At 42.3% G+C, this 20703-nt stretch overlaps 1 protein-coding gene across 2 annotated transcripts; it reads right to left on the reverse strand.

The window, feature by feature from the left end:
* Window positions 1-3406: 3406 nt before the first annotated feature.
* NIPA1 (NIPA magnesium transporter 1) lies at window positions 3407-19082 on the reverse strand. 2 transcript variants are annotated; one of them, XM_065677609.1, is made up of 6 exons: window positions 18913-19082; window positions 18703-18881; window positions 15615-15662; window positions 11643-11733; window positions 10100-10260; window positions 3407-8739 (listed from the first exon to the last, which is right to left on the reverse strand). In XM_065677609.1, the coding sequence occupies exons 1-6, from the start codon at window positions 19080-19082 to the stop codon at window positions 8228-8230; spliced, it is 1161 nt and encodes a 386-aa protein (XP_065533681.1). In that variant the 3' UTR covers window positions 3407-8227. The 2 variants fall into 2 exon arrangements, with proteins under 2 accessions (XP_065533681.1, XP_065533680.1); XM_065677608.1 differs by having other exon boundaries at window positions 18703-18929.
* Window positions 19083-20703: the final 1621 nt, after the last annotated feature.

Below are 20703 nucleotides of genomic sequence, written 5' to 3' on the forward strand. Positions count from 1 at the left end.
GCCGAACTTGGAAATAAAACGGGAGAAGCAGTCTTGGCTTTCTGTCACAGGACACCCGGAACAAAGCTGTTCCTCATCACATTACCCACTGTGTTTCTTCGCATTAAAAACGGTGCCGCACGCTGTCACAAAAATGAAATTTCTACACCACGGAAAGCAATTGTGTTCAGCCCTGAGGGCCACGACACAAGAAGGACATGGGCAAACCTGTTGGAGCAAGCCTAGAGGAGGGACATGCCAATGCTCTGAGAGCTGGAGAGTCTCTCCTATGAAGACAGGAGAGGCTTGTTGACAAGCCAACTTGAAGGCAAGTTGGGCTTGCTCAGCCTGGAGAAGAGAGGCTGCAGGGAGACCTAGCATGCTGCCTTCTAGTACCTACAGGGGGTCTGTGAGAAACCTGGAGAGGGACAGGACATAGGGGAATGGCTTTAAACTGACAGAAGGGAGATTTAGATCAGATATAAGGAAGAAATTCTTCACTGTGAGGGTGGTGAGACACTGGCACAGGTTGCCCAGAGAAGCTGTGGCTGCCCCATCCCTGGCAGTGTTCAAGGCCAGGCTGGACAGGGCTTGGAGCAACCTGGTCTAGTGCATGGTGTCCCTGTCTGTGGCAAGGGGGGTTGGAACTGCATGATCTTTAAGGTTTCTTCCAACCCAAACCATTCTGTGACTCTATGATTTTAGGCCTATATTATTCTCTAAGGCAACATTCCATTCCCCAGCTTAAAACTAGTCTAGCTAGCATTCATGATGTGAACTTTGCACTTGTGAAGTTTGGGGGGTTTTATATACATGCATGTGTAAAAAAAAAAATAGATTTTTAATACATAAAAGCCATTAAGTACCACAAACAATACGCAGTTATTACCTACATAATTATGTAGCAACATGCAGTTATTACTTACGTAATTATATTAGAAGGCTGGCTCTTCTGTGTTTTACAAGACGCCAGAGCTGTGACAAAGTTGAACAGCTAGTGAAAAGGGTTCCTCAAATGGATTAAAAAATGATGATAACTGTACCACCTTGAGCAGTATAAACAGGAGCATCTAAGTACCGATATCTAGGACAGTTCAAAGTTTAAAGGAGCTAAAGAAGTTAATGTGCCTGTGATCATGCCGAATGTTGGAAACATACACACGTACATATTCCCAAGTTAAACTGTAACGATATCTGAGGCAAATGAATTCAGTCTTCTCCTTCCCCAAAAGCCACCTCTGAAACAAACTAAAACAATAATAAAGGGAATAAATTCATGAGAATATTGGCTGGACTCCTTTAAGTATTACAGACTCACTGTGGAACTTAAATCATTCTCTCTGTTAATCCTCTTCATGTTTCAACTGTTAGTTCCACTTAACGCACTGTCATTTGTTCACACAAAATAGGGACTTTTTAGTGTTCTCAATTCAGCATGAATGATTAAATCTTTACTTCAAAGCCAGGGGTTGTGCTCAGTAACAGAAAATACTCGAATATCTCCGAGTAATTTACAACGGCATGGTATTTCAGGCATGTTTGCTGAGTATCTGGAAAGAATTCCAAATATCAGAACAGTGGTAGCCTCCCTAACCTAACCCAATCCATTCTTGCAGGGTAACTCAGCAGCACAAGACACCTTTGTGCTCAGTGATTTTCCAAGAGAGATCGGCTACTGTAGGGACTTGTAGGCCGTGGACAGGGTGTTTCAGGACTTAATATCCACTACATGCATAAATATCTCGTATGGTTTAAAAGGACAAAGAGCAAAAATACCACTCATACAACCTCAGGAAACATTACCAGGTTAGCAGGTAGCCTAGCTTGTGCTGCACAGTGACTGACCCTTGTACAGTAATTTCCAACTGTGTACACACAGTGAAAGGGTTGTAATGAAAGCTACCATGTGCCAGCTGTCCAGAGGTGCTCCCTGGTAAACGGTCCCCGAGCAGAATGGTGCCAGCTGGCAGAGTTTTAAAGCATCCCTCCAGGGTGGTGAATTCAGTGAGGTCTGTACCTGGCAGAAGTCCTTATTCTTATAGGCAGAAATCCTATCCTTATTCCTGATAGGGGAATAGGGTAGCTGGAACAGGGTTTCTGGTGGCCTTGTCCCTCCTGCATTTCACAAAGACAGTTGAGCAGAACAAAGAAGCCATGTCTGTGAGTCTACTCGTACAGTGGTTGCACTGCCACAGAGAAGGAACTTAAGGGACTCTGCATAAGACTTAAGCTTTTAGCACAAACCTCAGAAAACTCAATAGGACCTTTTTTTTTTTTTTTTTCCCCTTTTTCCTTTCTTTTGGCACTATCTGATTTTGGTTTTTAACACTCTTCCCATATGAACGGTATTGGTGAGATACAGATAGTCAAGATTGGTTATATCCCAGACTTTTAATAAAAACAGTGGTGTAAATGACATACTTGCCTTTACCATGATGTTCCTTAGAGGCCTAGTTCCAGAGATGCACAAGAAGAGAAAAGTTTAATTTTCCTGCTAAAAACGTGTTCTCAAAGTACAATTCCTTATCCCGTTTACTTAAATATCAGAGATGCTGCATGTAAAAAGAAAAGCGTCTCTAGTTTTCTGGTCTATCTTTGTATGTTGTGTTAATACCAATACCTTTAAAAATGAAATTGCAATGCCATACCCAATAAGGAATCCACACCAATCTTGTCCACTGCATACAACATTTTATACTGGATAGAAGCTAATTTCCTTCTTTAAAAATAACTTTCAATTTTTGACCATAGTGATGCATCCCCTAAAACTCAAGCACAAAGACTGAAACAGTTCTTAATCATAAATCCCGCCATTACAAAAACCAAACAAAAACCTCCAGTGCCTGAAAGTCATGCGTTTGCCAGTACCTGATAGGAGGAGCTAGGAGTTTCAGATGGATTAAATGGGCAGCTACTGTAATTTTCCAAGTGATTCTTTCTGCAGGAAGCTCTCGTGACAGTAAATTAAAACTGGTGACACAGACTTCCTTACAGCTGTTGCCACTCAATGCACACTCAACTGTAGAGTAGTAGATCTTCAAATAAAAACTCTAGCAAGAAGCCAATGTACATCAGTGCAGGAGCAGAGCACGTGATAACCCTCAGGACACAGTCTGAAGTGACTTGGGCCCCAACGAATGTTACTTACAGAGAAGCATTCATTTGACCTGTGAGTAAATGTCAGTACATTGAAGACATTAAGACTACAGCTTGCTGGCAGACACCACCATACAACAGCTGAGCCCTTTGTGTGGTAATTTATCGGTACCCATGAAAGAATCTACTACCACATAAAAACAAGGCTGCAATTTCATGAAAAGGCAATAACAATATTTCAGGCTAATGATTTGGGGTTAGGCTGTACAGGGAAACTGATCCCCCCCCCCCCCCCCCCCCCACGTGATAAAGAGGAGTCGCAAAACAAGCATTGAGCTAGAAATAAATCCTTTATTTTAAAACAATACAGGTTAATAAATAGATTAGTTATCAGAAAACTTAATAAATAGCCTTTTATAATTTACACAAGGCAAATACAACATGCCTATAACTATTTTTTAAAAAGCAAAGAGAGTAAGCTTGACTTGTAAGCCATTAACAAATCTATATATACATTATTTGGAAGCTAGTAAAATAAACCGTTTTTATGTAATCCGTAGTAACTATATTGCAATAGCATTGAAGCAACCAAACCTGACACTGTATGTTTGCTGCCAACCACCTTTCCCCCATATCCCATTAGAACTAGTTTTACATTCCAGGGGGAGGAAAAAAAAAAAAGGGGGGGTGGGGGCAGGAGGGAGAGAAAGTTCCACAGTTTATAAAGGAAAATATCCTTTTTGTGCAATATTTTCCACTCTGTAGAGCAACTGTCAGGGGAAGGAGGGGGGGAAACGACACCCAACACAACAGAAAGACAAAACCCCCAAACTTATTTGCAGGTTTCAAAAAGGATTTCTTAATCTGTAACATTTCAACACTGTTGTCTGAAATACTTGGGCATTAGTAGTAGTAACTGTTGACATAATTGGTGCCTAACATGGTACACACTAAAATTCTGCATCACTTAAGTGCATATTTAGTAGCACCAAGGAGTTATTATGAAGAGTAATCTCTGTAAAGAAAAGATAACAGGTAATAGATGAACATTTGATTTAACAGTAAAAGTTCAGCAGTTGCACCATCCCAAGACAACTGAGGAAGATCTGTAGAATTTTTGATGTTTTATATTTATGAAACAAGAAAGTTAGAGGGGTACAACATGCAAACAACTGCCCATTTGAGCAGCCCATATTTATTAGCTGCAAATCTTTCTTAAATACAAGCCCTCTATTTTTTTAAATGAAAAGGAAACCTAAACCTCAGTTTCTAGTGTTTCAACAAATTAATCCAGTGTTTTCGATTTTCAGTGCTAGTTACTTCAGAAAAATACGTGTGTTCAATATAAACCACGATCATTAATAGGAAGCCTCACTTGTCAAGCTGTGATATGACAGGTTCTTAATAATGTTAGTTGCCACTCACTAATAAATAGGCTCTATTTACACACACAGAGTCCTGGAAAGTCAGTACAGCAGATAACTTGTTTTGAGATTTTTCTTCTTTACATAAGTATTTAAGGTATAACAAATCTTTTTTTTTTTTCTTTTTCTTTTTTTTCTTGGTTGTATCAAAAAGGTTTCTATTCTCCTACTGAACATTTGAGGGATTTTTGTGTTTGACACCTAATAAAGACTGTGACTGACACACGTAAATCCTCCATACACTGAAGGGATAATGATCAAAGAGCTATCTTCAAGTGAGTACCAAGTAAATATGTTTGACTGGTATAACAGAAGCCAGACATACGGAGTGGAATGCCTTTCATATGGATTTGACCTTAATTCAGATGCATCCCACCACTGTGATGAGTCCACTTTTTGTATGCATAGCCTCTCCCACTTCTACTTTGGAAGCAAAACTGAAGTGTCTGGCTCATAGCTATTGATAGATGTAATGCAAAGAGAATGTGAAAGGAGCAGACCCATGGGGGACACCAAAGCTCAGGAGACAACTATGCACATTTGCTCCCTGAGATGATGAACGCGTATCTGTCTTATGCAAAGTACTTACTTGTCAAAGGGTAAAGAGAGGAAAAAAAAAAAAAAGGAGGAAACAGATAAAATTCAACTTCAACAGTGCCTCTTTTTAAATCAGGACATCAACAGGACTAAAAAAGGCAGGATATCTAGAATGAGGAGGGCATGAATGGAGGAGGGAAGAATCATGCCGACAGTGATAATAATGGAAAGTGGTAATACATTTCTAAGTTAAAACTTAACCAGATGCAGTACAGCAGAACTCAAAAGAACACTGCTACAAACTGAACAAAGTAGCAAAAATAAAGGTTTCAGTTATTTAGCATTCATGATGTAAAAGGCTACAGGTATGAATGATGTGCAAGGCCACAGGAATTTCTTTCACCTTATGTGCTGGCTTTTGACATCTCTGTTTTAAACAAAGTTAACTAGACAAGCTAGTTAACTAGAAAGCTCATCACAGATGAGGAGCAGCTGGGGAGAAAAACTTATGCAGACATTTACCAGCTGTAAGGATGGTCAGAGGACCACAGAACACAGCTACTACTTAATTCTTGCTCTGCATAGTGAGTGCTTATCAAGTAAACTTGTGTGTGGTGCAGAAAATGGTGAGGTTTAAACAGGGCCGTCAAGTTATTTTGGATCCAATATTACTAATAATTTGCATATGCACCTAACATACTAGGATAGGCGCTTTCTAAATAAATAAGAAGGAATTTTAAAACAAAAAAAGACAAACAAGTATGGCCGAAGGAGGATTAAGATGCAACCACAATCATTTCCATTCTGACCTAAAGATTTTCACAGAAGTCTTCCGAGATTAAAGGCTAATACAAAACCAACATGCAAGTCGTGATCTCTGAATCTGAATTTTGAAAAGACGACTTGATTGCTTCAGAAAATGTCTAACATTGTTTTAAAAAGTAGGTCACTACAGGTCTCACAACCTATATACAAGTCCAGTTTCAATCAGAAAAAAAGGGAATCAATATGACAAAACCTAACTGCCTGCTGAGAACCAAGATACCATCCTCCAACCAATAACTTGACAGAGGTTACTTTTATCCAGCTTTCATAGTCCCAGTTCCCCTCATCTACAATTCTCAAACTTTCTAGAAACTACACACAAGGTCTGAAAATCCATGAAAATTCTCTGCTAGCGCTACTTTATTGTGCCAAGACACCCAGCTTCAGTGCTGACCTATATGTTTCTGCTAACTCAGAGTCATTCCCCTGCAATCTGGAGTTATAAAACAAGCTTCCAAGTAACAGTGGGGCTCCTACTCCCTCAGAGGAGTCCCTTTGGAATACCAGATGTTTAGGAGTCACTGTTCATGATTATTGCTGCCATTAGAAGAGCTTATACCATTCCTTTTAAAATAAAACGGAGGCTGAGTTTTGACATTAATTCAGGTCAAAAAAACATCCTGAGAGTGAGCAGTGTAACTCCCCATCAATCAACATCCGCATTCCTGTCAGCCATCTGCAAAGCTACATTCATCTTTCCTTGGTAAAGTGTCACGGACTTTTTCAAATACTGTCTTGTAAACATGTTGGGGGTTTTTTTGTTGTTTGTTTCAAGAACGTTCTGAACTATAGACGTTGAGTTCCATTGTACCCATCCATTGTTGTAATTAAGTGGAAAACAACATTCATTACTTTTCAAGCTTTCCTCACAAGTTTTTGACTCGTGATGTTTTAACTACCAAATATAAGTAGAACATGAAAATTAACTACTTTTTTTTTTCTTTGGCATATCGATATTCTCTAAATGGTTTAATCTGAACAGTTCAGAGCTTAAGGTCTCTGTGCTACTTGTCAAAATATTAAGCTGAACTGTTCACACAGGTCTGAATTACTGGATCTGATTACTGGATTTCCCCGTTGGTTATCTGAAACTCAGCTCTCGGAATGCCTATGCCTTTTCAGACTTTAACGCCCTTTTCCCACGTTAAAGAAAGGTTCAGAGCTATGAGAAATCTCATGCTCGTCTCAGATATCTTTTTTTGTGGTCCCTGCATATTAGTTGCTTCACAAAACCGTTTCCTATATTTAGTCACTTAACTAAAATAAAGGTATGCTAGATTGCTTTTAGCAGTCTGCCTGTAGATTACCTCTTCCCATTAGGACAATGGGGTTTTCAGAAGCTGTCAAGGCATCTGAGGGTTTTAGTTCAGATTGGTAAATTGTTCCGAAAATGTGTGGCTTCTTCTGGGTGCTTTATGTGTTCAGAATTTAAATACAGTCCAATATTACAGACAGTAGAACTGAATTATTAAAGTAGCATAGGCCATCTGAAACAAATACATTCACATTTACGCAGTATTTTTGGATTACAAAGGCACTGAAATAGTTCTGAGCTGTTTACGAATAAGCCACCATATGGGCAATGAATCCGTGCATCATTTCCACATCCTTCACAGTCTTTCTGCTGGCTCCCAATTAAAAACTCTTAGATGAATGTGGTATGTCTTAATGCACATAAGTTACAAAGAAAAATGCATACCTGGACACTACCATCACATAATAAGTAATTAGGGAAAGATTTTTTAGGGTCCACTGCTCTGTGTAAGAATTCAATTTAAAACTCCCGAGTGTTTTCACTGCCTGGCAGACCAAGTTGCCAAGACAGTCACTAAAAAGGACACACCTGCAGCCCCTGGTTCAACCAACATTTGTCTCAGAATTCACAGCCTTGACAGCGAAAACATTGCTATATTGAGACTAACAAGTTGTTGTACTCCCTTCTTCCCTTTCCCTCGTATTTTAAGGTATACACCACTCATGAAAGGTGTCAGATTGAGTGCATTAGAAACTGATGTTCTCTGCCCACAGAAACAGTACCTCAGAAGCCACAACACAAGCTTTCAACACACAGGTCTGTCAGAATATCCCCAGATCTTTTCTGATGGATTACCTTTTACAGTAAGGAAATACATCAGTCTCTATGCTGACTCAATCAGTAGTTCCAATTAAGGTAATTTATTGTGTTGACTAGGGTACATGGACAACTGTTCCTTTGAAACTGGATGGAGGCCTCCAATTCATTTCACATAGGCCACCAAATTTGTCAGAGGATAGCTACCAACCTGAATCACATTTGAATCAGTGACCTAGAAATGAAAGGCTCTGCATCTTTCCCTGAGCCATCCAGTTTCCCCTCAAAAAATGTTTTAATCTGTCTTCATGTTAGGTTTATTTAAATCCCCGATATTGAAGTTGAATTCCTTGAAGACTTGTATAAGAACAATTCCAATAGACACTGTGGTGAATCCACAAGCCATTCCCAAGAAATCTACCACTCCTACATTACTCCATTCCCTAAAAAGGATGGCTGAAGCCAGCAGGACTAGGCTGGTAAACACAACATAGTAGATGGCACCAAATACAGAGGAGTCAAAACATTCCAGTGCCTTATTGATGTATCTGAACTGAATGATAATGCTACATCCTAATACTGCCAGAAGTACCAGACAGAGGTACAGAGCCCTTTGACTTGAGGGGTTATTGTGAAAGATATCTTGAGCAGCCAGCCCAATGCCTTTTGTGCTGGGAACAGTAAAACTGCCCAACAGAGAGCAAATACTGATGTAAACCATGATATTAGTAGGTCCATGAGCTGGAGCTATCCAGAAGATAAGCAGGAGAAGCATTAGCAGCACTACGCAGAGATAACCCACGAAAACTGGAAAACAGAAAGAAAATAAGATAATAGTAAGGTGCACACTCTTGATGTTTTAAAGATTGTAGCAGGCAAATCAGATATACGCTATTGAATATATATCCAAATAAATCACTGAGCTTTTAGAGATGTTGGGGGTGTCTGCAACTGATGATGTTGTCATGTTCTTCAGGTAAAACAAATAAATATGTAGAAAAATACACAGGGTTGCACATCTCAGCTGGATTTAAGATGGCTTTTTTATTTTATTCTGTCTTCCAGACATATTCTCCTTAAAGAGACTTTTCTCTTTAAGGACTATTCTCCTTAAAGCCTTCTACGACAGACAGCAGTGATAACACCTCATTCATAATCAGTTCAGTAAAGCATGGTGTGTGGATGTGCCAAAGAGCTTAAACATAGAGTTAGATCCCATTAAGGTGAATGAGTTGCGTAGGTACAGTTGGAAGAACCAGGATGCCGTATCATTTACGAGTTGCGTAGGTACAGTTGGAAGAACCAGGATGACATATCATTTACATTATAGCACCAATTCACAGATTAGAGCGGTGAGAAACATTTAATGCTTTACAGTTTTAAAGAAATATATTTCCAATTCATTTTGGTCAGACTGAAATGGAAAATTTAGACCATGGTATTTGTTTTCTTTTCTTTTGTTGCAAATTTTTTGGATACCTGATGTTATTAGGCTCGAGTTTCTCTGACCTAAAGCAATTAAAGGAAATAACAATAGCTGGCAGTTTAGCTCTTATGCAAGAAAAATAAAAGTGGGTCTGGCCCTAGTATGTGGGCTCCAGCAGCAACTGGGGCTCCACATTCTCTGTGAGAAAGAACAGGCATTTCAGCATATTTCTCAACAGCCTATTTCTACACACCTTCATTGTGCAAAGGAATCTGCTTGGCACATAACTGGCATCGGATATAAACTTTTAATAAGAAAAAAAAAGAAAGCAAACCCATGCGGAATTAAAGAACAAAAGACTATCAGTATTTTTTATGTTCTATAAAGCAACTTGAGACCCTAGAATTATACCTTTCATCTCTAAATAGCAAGATACACTTTTTCATCATTTTAGAAAATTACCAGTTGAAATACCTGTTTTTCTGAGCTTGCTGTGTGGGATGGGGTTTTCAAAAGTACCCACATTTTCCTTTCTGTACACATGTATCAATAAATCTGAATAGTTTCAAGTACAGAAAGGCATAGTTTTCCTGTACAAAAGCTGTACTGGGGTGCCTCTGACATGTCATGGTTTCTTCAAAAGTCAGTTTTCCTACCTGGAAGAAGTGGTAAATCTCTTCCTCCTGTGTGCTCCTGACCAGTCTTACAAGACCATTATGAGTTAATAAAAGAATAAAGTACCTGGATTTGTAAGCTTCTCTTCAAGCTCAGCCTGAGTCGTTACACTCTCAGACTTCGGGGAATGGATGATGAGAACAACAGACCCAGCGCAGCTCAGCAAACATCCCAGCTTGCCAAGAATGTTCAGTTTTTCTTTCAGTAAGTAAGACGCTAAAATAGACCTTTCACAAAGAGGAGGAAAATTAAAAGTTTGACTACATCCTGTTAATAATGCTGTAACAGTATGTGCCACAAGATTTTCCCTCTTAAAGGAAGAGTATCAAATGTTGGTGGACCTTTGACCAAATACTGACACATCCTCAAAATTAGTTTGACTTTTCTTAAGAAAGATTCATCCAGTTACAGTCCTACTTATCCTTGATGTCTCATCTTGGGGAAAAAAACCCAAAACAACATCTCAGGGAAAAAAACCCAAAAGAACACTCCCTCCTCTCTTCCCCCAAATCCCAACACATCCAAACCAAAAAATAACCCAAACAAAACCACAAAAACCCCAACACCTCAAAACCCACCACTGCATGACCCCCTCCAAAAAAAACCTGCAAACCATAGATGTGTCACCCAAGGCATGTATCTACCCATTAACAATTCGGTGAGCTGTCGCGAAGCCCTGTTTTATAGGTGTTACATAGTCAGGAGATAAAAGTGACTTGGTTACAAAGATCACAGGGCTCGGCTCAGACATGTGGCTGACCAAAATACACAAAATTATGTGACATAAGATAAAATAACAGATGGTAAGTAAAGCACCATCAGCGTGCTTCATAGTGTATAGAACTAAAGACAACCATGAAGCCTGTACAAAGCAACACACTCTACTACTACACTGGTCATCTACTTCTACGCTCTGAAGCAGATGACCAGTGCAGTCAGATATACAATTCAGAAAGCAAAATCAAAATCTGGAGGCAATGCACAGCTTTGCTTTCAAAGAATTGTACTTTTTCACTGGAGCAGTTTCACAGCTGTAGTTTAGCTATTCACAAAACATTTAGTTGCATATTAAACTCCTTAAACTCACTGCCTTTTTTGTTCCCCACCCTCCCCCGTGAACATGACATTCAAGAAGCTGGGGGCATGCGTATGCAAGGGACTCCCTTGCTTCAGGAAAGAGGCCAAATCCAGTTAAATGAAAATGAGCATCAATAAACACATGTGGGCTGTGGATAGCAGGGGAGAGAAAGAATGTGGGACAAAAGGAAAGATCTACATAGTAAGGGAACTGTGAATAAGAGAATAGGCAGCAAAGTCCAGAATAACAGAGTGAAGGGAGGAGGGGAAAAAAACCCACGTTTATCTGTTCCAGATCATAGTGATTGTTAAAGCAGAAGATACTCAGGAACCTTTCTTCACCATTGCCTTCCCCCCTACCCCTGACCTCCACCACTTTGCTTAGGAAAATGGGAATAGCTTACATTATAAAACATCACTAACAGTCATAAGCTTTGCATGTCAGTGGACCTCCAGTGACCACTGAGTCTATCTGACGTTTCATAAAGTAGTAACAGCATTCAGATTAAGAGCAAGAAAAGCAAACTCTTACCCAAATGGAACACCAAGAGCTCCCAAGGGCGTCACTAGCACAGTTGGGACTGCGGTGTACGCCAAGAAATTCCCTATTTGACCAAGAGCCACTGTGAACAGAACCAGAAGTAAGTTTTAAATCCCTTTGTAAAAAGGAGCAATGAAAACTTACCCAATGCTGTTTGGGAAAGATGACCTAACTGGAAACCAGATGTTACAGATTTGCTTAGCTCTGATAATGTTGAACTTGAACAAAATGGATGGAATTTTCCTGTATTTTTCAATTATCTTTTAATATAGGGTTTATATTTGCCACACAAGAAGATCCAAGAGGGCACAATAAATAATCTCATTTGCAGCTTTTCTTAGTTGAGTATAAATAAGAAACAGCAATGGATTACACTCAAACATCGCAATATTATACTCAACTACTTAAACAGGGAGGATTAAGAGTATATATAACCCATGATTTCATCTTTGGAACATGGACATACATAACACAAATGCGCTCGGTTATAGTCCCTAACAGCAGTGTTACCTTTTGGATGGGAAGTAAGGAGAATACTGAGGAAAGGAATACACTAATGAAATACTAAACACAGGCATAAGGGCTCTTCAATGCACAATAGACCATATTAAATTTTCACAGTGCTACATAACATCAAAATTAATTCCTGACCAATGTAAAAAGAACAGATCCCTGACAAGTCACAGTAACAGCCTCACAATCTTAAGATTTTCTTTCTCCCAATAAAAGCAAATTCCAAGATGTACCTCACTATTGCACATCACAGCTGTGATAAACAACACGCGCATTCGAATTCTCAGCTGAAAGAGAAAAGCTGAATGTTTTTGCAAGTGCTGGCAAGTTTATAATAGATTGACATGATGCTCACATAGTTACAGGGTCTGTGGTAACTGGCAAGACCCTTGAGATTCAACACAAATTACATACAGCTCAAATTCCCAGTTGACAGCAAGAGCCATTAACAGCATTTAAAAGTATTTCAAGAATCCAAGCTGTCTTTATGCTCAGGCTGGCATTGCCCTCAGCTATCAAATGCTGTTACCATCATTCTGTTCTCTACACCTGCGAAGTACTGTGCAAGCATTAATTAATTTACCAAATTAGCTCACATTATCAGTAGTGCTGAAGACCTGTGTAACCTACAGGAAACAAAGGAGACAAACAAACTTACGAAACTGCAGAGTGTGGCAAAATTACACTAATTCAATTCTCTGAGGCTGTCTCTACATGCAGGACTGAGCCAGAGAAGTTAATGAGCAGCATTTCTAGAGCAGAGTCAGTCATGGTCTTCCTGCCCTTGGGAACAGAGTAACTCAGCTGTCAGCCTCCAGCTTGGTTTTCTGCAGACATATGTGGCAACCCTGGCATTATCTTCAAGGCATCCAAAGGCACTGGGCCAGATCTTGCACAGAGGACAGGGCATAGCTGGCACACCATGTTTTTGCAGATTATATATACTTCCAAGTGACTGACAAAAAGTTGCTTTTTGGTTTCGGAGGTCCAGTGCCTTAACTTTCTGTTGGAAGAACCCTAACAGATAGCACCAACACTGAGGTCTCTAAAGCTTCAGACAAACTGCATGTATTGTAAGGCAACTGATCTTACCAGAGGTTTTCAGTATCACCACGGATTAATACTAATAGTCTCTTACCATTACACGTGATAGACTGGGGCTAATTAAGACCAATTAAAAAAAAAAGAAGAAAGATTCTCAGTAACTGTTACCATCTACCTGATGTTGAGACCTTTGCTGCCAACCTATACAGTCCTCTCTGGATAGAAATTCCTCTCCAGATACATCAGTACTGTAAGTCAAGGCATGGCTTCGGTTCTTGAAGACACACCAAGGTTTAAACTGATAAAGGAGTACCAATATTCCTGAAGCTATTGCAACACAAAACTTGATGCACACTGACATGTCTACATCAGCAAGAAGACAGGAAGAGAAGAGCAGGAGCAGATGTCTGCCCTACACATGTCAGGAGCTTTATTTCAGACTAACTTCTGCCTGCTCCCATAGGCTGAAAGTCTCTTTGCAGCTGGTGTGCATTAGGCATGTTCAGCCAGTTTCATCTTAAAGTCAAGTTCAGGAGCTCCAACTCTGCTCTGCAACAAGAAATAAAGCCCAGTCTGTGGAGATAAACAGGAGATTCGCTTTGCAAGCTTATTCCCCATCTTAAATAAAACACTAGCATAGATGTAGCCACTATAAAAATCAGTCACATCTAAACTGCCATCAAAACCTGCACTGAAACTAATTAATTAGCCAATTAATTAGTTTAGTGCTCACTGAAATACCTGTGCACATGCTGCAATCACTCTTTTGACTATAACATAAGAAAAAATCCCTAGCAGAATCTGGAGCCTTTCCTTTGCAGTCTTCAGTAATCCAGTGGATCCCAAGGCCCCAAAATGGCTAGGCAGTGTTATGCTGAGTCAGCATGCCAACACAGAAATGCGTGTTCACCATCGGAACAAATATTGTGAAAGCAAGTTGGTAGAGTTTATGTGGGTTTTGTTAGTCATCCAGACTCCAAATTCCCTGCCAGAGAAAACCATGTCAGCTGTTACAATTTTACCCAGATAACTGGGGATATTGCTAATTCCCTGGGCACTGCCTTTCTCTGCATCCCAGAGATGTCTACCTGGCCCTTGCTGTTGCTGTTCGTGACTCTGTTGCAATTCTGAACCTACACTGTCCTTGAGCAATTCTTCCCTTGATTCCTTTGTAAACTTACTGAGGCTTTGTTTTGAAATACCTGCACCTGGCTACTGGACAAAAGCCAACTGATACTATTCCCTTCAGCTGTTTGCCTTCATGCAATTCAGTCTGCTCTTTTAAGCATGAAATCGTTTTCTCTGATTCACCAAGATAAACTCCTGTAATAAAACCTCTCTTATTTTAACTCCTTCTGCTCAGAGATTCAAGATGGGAGCCTCACAAGATAAACAACAGTGATCAATGCACAGATTTATTGCTCCTATTTGCAGTAGTAGTAATTCTGGCAGAGGAGGAAGCTGAAAGGACTACTTAAACTCAGGTTAAATTAGTTGAGGATTTTACTCTGAAGCTCTGTTGGCTTTTATACTTGCCATGAACTTCGTCCTTCAACAGATCAATCTGCTTCCTTTCCTTTTGCATTGCTTGAAGACAATAAAAACAGAGATGTCCCTTGCTGCCACAAAATAAGGGGCACAACTGGACCCATACACTTCTCAGAAACAGCATCAGAACAGTTCCAAATAATTCACAAAAGGCGGGATTGGAGTCTAAAACTGGAGTATGATTTTAAGCTCACGGGTAGAAGCAGGGCTGAACTGCAAGATGAGAAAGCTAGCTGCTCCCTCTGCTCAGGATTCACATTAGAGCGTGAACTTAGCATGAGCTGAGTTTCCAAAGATAAGAGTAAAATTACACTGATCTTGTATCAGCACCACACAAGGCTTCACATTAATCTTGTGGATTAAAAGCAAAACTGAAACTGTATCTGTTGAACTAGAAATCAAAAGGACTTTATTTTTTAATTAATCAAGGCTGGCAAAGTGCTTTCTGATCTAAAAAATAACATATGCTCAACGAGCCCTTTTGTGCAGAGTGACATTCTCTTATTCAGCTTTGACTTTTAGTAGAAGCTCAGAAGACCAGCTCAATCCAGAGACACAAACCGTGCACGAACCCAGAGTCAGAGCAGTGTGTGGCTGCCAAGGGCTGCAAGTACCGAACAGTTCAGAAATGTGGAAAGCTGTCTGGCTCAGGTTTGTCCCAGCTCTTTGCCTTCTCAAACGCTGTCAGTCACAGTAGCCAGAGTGAGAGTTTACTAAAGGTGGGATATTTCTGACAGATACGAATTTTGTGACAAATGAGCATAAGGTTCAAGATGAGAACCCAGATTTCCTGATGTCTTGTTTCACCATCTAAGTGTAACTTGTGTCAATAAAAATTAAACCTTTAAAAATACTTACTTGCAATAGTGCCAGACCACCATACTATATCTGTTAAGTACGAAGTACCTGGAAGAGGAAGTACAGAAAGTTATATTAGGAAAATATGAATTTGCAATATCGGAAGTACAAAACAGAACAATTTCAACAGTCTCAACTATTAATGACCCTCATTTTAACCCCATTCTTCTATGCAACTGAGTGTGAGTAAATACAGAGAGTGTGCTCGGCTTTGATCTAAACATCAGACTTTCCTAAGGCAATATATTAGTCAGAAGTTCTAGAAGTACCTATGTGATGCTAACACGGTGTTACGTACAAGAGCAAAATGTCAACAAATACTTCTGAGGATGGCATTTAAATGTACAGATTAGAACCGATACTAGGAGAATAGAAAACCTATGAAACAAAACATGATTTGGATCAATTAGTTCACTAATATAATCTCAATAAAATTATATGGAAGAAACTGTAGCAGACAAATTGCTTTGGTGCAGAGTTTTGGCAGTACTGATCCTCCTGCATTTGAGGACTACAAAGTGCTACGACTGAAGCCTCTGAATTCCTGATATACTACCCTGTTTCAAAGACAGGAGTAAAAACTCTGGATCATCCCCGAGTGCCTTCCAAGCTCAAGGATGATTATTTTCACTGTCAGATTACAGGCTTCTGCCTTGGGATGCGCCAGGGGAGCCGGTGCCCAGTGTTTTGTAAGTTTTGCTTCTGTAGAACATCAAGGCTAATGACCGCTTACTAAACTAAAGCCTGGCCTCTGTCGGGTGCCACCTTGGCATCATGCTATGCTCTCGTGTTCGGCTCCTCTTTCTAGCAATTCAGCTCTGCATTTATTTGTGAAGATGCTCTCTCAAGAGCTGCTGGCGCAATACTCCGAAATCCCAAAAACCAAAAGAAAAACACAGTAATCCATAACTCTGGAGACGCATAAAATATTAAGCACTTGGAAATCACACTATATAATTGAAATGAGATGGAAAGTGACTAATGAAGATGGCCAGCTTTAGAGTGGGTGTAATAATTTTTTTGACTTTTGTTACTGCATATAAAATAAAAACATTGTTGGGGGCACAAATTATAGAAAATATTGACTCAAGTAAGGTAACTTTGCAAAACATTTGTCACCCACTGCTGTTGCAACTGAGCCAGGATTACTAATGGCATTGATACTACATTGATTCAATAGAGAAGACAGAAAAGACTTGAAGTGCCTCCTTGTAAATTATGCAACACCTACTGAAGCCAATGGAAAAAAAAGACATCATCTGACACTACCCTGGGCTCACAACTTTGGCCATCAGATTCGAGGCAGGACCTCACTACTTCACAACATTAAAGAGAGAGAAACCTGGGGTATTGCCTGGACATCTCCACACTGAGCACAGCCATAGGAAATACTACAGATTGGTCAGCAAGATAGATACACAAATAAACATCAGTAATATCTTCAAAACAGGATGCTTTAGAGCTGCCAGCACTGAGAAGGCAGGCACACACCCATCACTCACTTAATCCAGTGCTGTACTGAAAGCTCTTCAGGAATTATTAGACCCAACTACACTGCAAAATGGGAACTTCCTCCAACTGCCCTGGGATGGAAAGCCGCTCCTTTCTCTCGAGGCTTCTCATTGCTTACCTTACAAAACAATATTTGTATTTATGATGCAAATGTGATCACACTGTGGACAATAAAATTGTATTACAGCCATCTTGGAGGGAAAGACCGTGCTCCCACAACAGTACTTTGGCTGAGGCCCTTTACTGTAAGGTCATTGCAGGAAAGACAAAATAAACCTGTTAGCTCAGGCTGACAGCTGGTAGTAATGTAGTTGCGAGCTTGCTCTACAAGCTGGATGCAGTGAGCACTGGAAATGCACTGCTGCTCTAACACTAACCACCTCAAAAACATGCACAGAATCATATATCTGCATTTACATACAAACATATACAGAGAAAATACCTAGCATGTCCTGGTCACTAAAAAGGATTTTTCATAAGGAAGAGTTCCCAGAACCTATGGGCATGTGCTCACACGCACAGACACCACCTACAAATCAAATGGTTATTAACCACATAAATACAATTAAAAGGCCTCATGCAACCTGTGTTTAGTGTTACCCTCACATAAAAGCATGACATTAAGAACAAATAAATAACATTGCATTTTTCCATACTCAAAGCATCAAGATGCAACTAGCAAGGGCTATTCAGAAGTTACATGCTTTGGAGAAGCTCAAATTTTGGAATAAAAACCAGATAATCTTTACAGTCAGTGAGTTTACAGCTTCGTTTTGGCTGTACTGTCTAGACAGCACAGTAAGTTCCTGAATATGTTCATCTTGGGAAACAGTAATGAGTTATGGGATTTCAGCATGAACAATAAAAGAAAGAACTGATTTCATGCTATTGCTGTGCCTTTTTTCTCTACAAAAGGAAACTGCCACGTGACTGATGTAACTTGCCATGTGTGTGTCCGTGTGGAAGAGCTAGAATAAACAACTGACAAGCCGCGCTGGTGCTGCTCATGGCAAGAAACTAGCTCAGCCAGAGAAATGGGTAGAAAAGTCCCACAAGTACCTGAAAATGCCGCAAGAGAAACACGCATACACACGAGCCCCGCTGTTGTGTTACAGCTTGATGAAGACCAGTCAGCTGGCCATACATCCACGGGGAAGCTGTTGCTGCTGTCCACGCTAATACACCCTCACCGCCCTCCACCTGCCGCCCCCTCCGTAATTTATCATCACATCCCTCGCGCTGTCCGCGCTCCAGTCACCGACCTCTGATGCCAAACACGCTTAAGGTGACAAACTGAGGCCGGCTCCCCTGGTCCAGAGCCTGGACGGTGCCCCCTGCTGCAGGGGTCTGCACGACCCGGGAGGGCCTCATCCCGCATCGTCCGCGCCCCCCCCCCCCCGAAACCCTTCCTCGCCCGGGTCGGCCGCGCCGCAGCGAGGGGCAGCTGCGGCCCTTCCGCGGGGGCTGCGCGGGTGCCAGGGGAGGGAGCGGCCTCCGCAGGGGTGCCGCGGACGACGCTCCGGTGCAGAGGGTAGAGGGAGGCTGTGGAGCCGCCACCGCAGCGCCGGACCCCTACCTCTCCCGCGGGCCCGCACGATCCCCTTCTTCTGCAGGACGAAGGTGGAGCCGTTCACCAGGCTGGAGACCACGGCCACGCTCAAGCCCAGCGACACGGCGGCAGGGCCGGGGCTCTGCGCTGCCCCATCGCCCGCTGCCGCACCGACCGCCATCCGCATCGCCCCGCCGACAGAGCTGCTGCCACAGCGGCTGCCCGGGCCCCGCGCACCCGGCCACGGCTCTGCGCCGGACCCGCCCCGCCCCGCCCCGCCCCGCCCTGCGCCGCGCTGCGCTGCGCCGCGCCGGGGGCGGCTCCGGCTCCGGGCGGGCGGCGGCGGTGGTGGCGACCGCGGCTCCTGGCGCCCGTCCCGCGCGGGGACGGCGGCAGGATGACGTCATAGCAACGGCATCGCTGTCCCCCACACCCCCCCAAACCAACCTCCACTCTGACGTCACGGCTCTGTGCCGCCCTTCTCCGCGCTGGCACCGCGGGGGGACAGGCGGAACCGCGCAGGGCTTTGGGGTGCGGGGAGCGGGGTCGGAGCCGGTGTTCGGCGTGCGGAAATAGGGAGCAGAAGCTGCGGTCCCCGCGGGAGGGAGCTGCGAGCGTCCGTGGGCAGGGGAACAGGGGAGGTGTGCAGAGGGATGCGGGAGGACAAGGGGACGGGGGGAGACGTGCAGAAGGATGCGGGACAAGAGCGTGCAGCAGGACAGAGGGGTGTGGGAGGACAGCGGGACTTGGGCAGACGTGCAGAGAGAAGTGTGGAGGGAGAGGGAGTGCAACAGGACAGAGGGAGGCAGGGGGACGGGAGGAGATGTGCAGAAGGATGCGGGAGGACAGAAGGGTGCAGCAGAGCGCAGGGATGCGGATGGAGATGGGGACTTGGGGAGATGCGCAGAGGGATGCGGTGGACAGGGGGACGAGGGGAGATGTGCAGAGGAACGAGGACTGGGAACCCCGCCGGGCCAGAGTTTCCGGCTGGGAGCAGCGCTCCTCTCCGCCGCTCTCGTTTTCCTCCGGCTTGGGCGGGGGCTCCAGGCTGCCACTGCGGCTCCAGCCACGGCCTGGGTCTGCGGCTCTCCATCCGCCCCAGCACGGGGTTATCGCTCTGTCTTTGAGAAAACAGTCTCTCAAAGCATGAAGCGCTGAGCTGAAAGCAGTCTTGCTTGGTAGGCAGAAATACTTTCTAGCACATATTTCATTGCAGTTCTTACCATTACCAGATATGCGTTGAAATAAATCAGTCCGTAAATGGATTCCTGGAGCAACATCCATTGAAGGAAATGGGATATGGTACCTTGGCTTACTGTAAATGACAGTGGATGTTTTTGTCGTTCATAACTATTGGGCATAGTTCTTAGTATAAATTTTAACATTCCCAGGAAATAGGAGTTTAGAGAAGAAGCAAACTCCTGAAAACGTTTCTCTTGTTAGCATATTTCACAGTTTGCCCACACTGCTTGAGGCAGCTGTCCTAGGAAGGCACAGAAAGGCTGCAGTATGCTTTTGTTAAGGTTTAATGGCAAGAAGATGTACTACTTACTGCAGTGTTGCCCATATTCTCACCTAGGTTGCTTCACTGGGTCATTGTATAACTATTGGATGCTATGGAAGAGAGGATCCATCCTTGTGAGACTCACAAGACCTGCAAAATGGGAACACGGGAGGTGGAAGAACAGTTATCCATAGCAACCCTTGGAAACAAAGATAGAGGTGAAGACAAATACAGGCTAATTATAAATACCCATTTCTGATCTATATACAGCCTAGTAACATGTACAGTGAAATTTATTACAGGAAATAATTTATGCTTGCACAGTGGAAAAATGGTGGTATATATATTTAAGAGCCTGTGCATTTAATTATCAGGCGAGTTTCTAAACAAAGCTCAAATCTGACCCAGCTCTCTGGTGTGATTGAACTAAGACAAAACCAGGTGCCAGAGATCTCAAGAAAATGGTTTATTTCTCTCTAGGCTTAACATTTTAATCTCCTAATTGTGAAACTTACATATGCCTT

Source organism: Lathamus discolor, chromosome 4 (assembly GCF_037157495.1).
Source record: "Lathamus discolor isolate bLatDis1 chromosome 4, bLatDis1.hap1, whole genome shotgun sequence".
NCBI classification, from domain to species: Eukaryota; Metazoa; Chordata; class Aves; order Psittaciformes; family Psittacidae; genus Lathamus; species Lathamus discolor.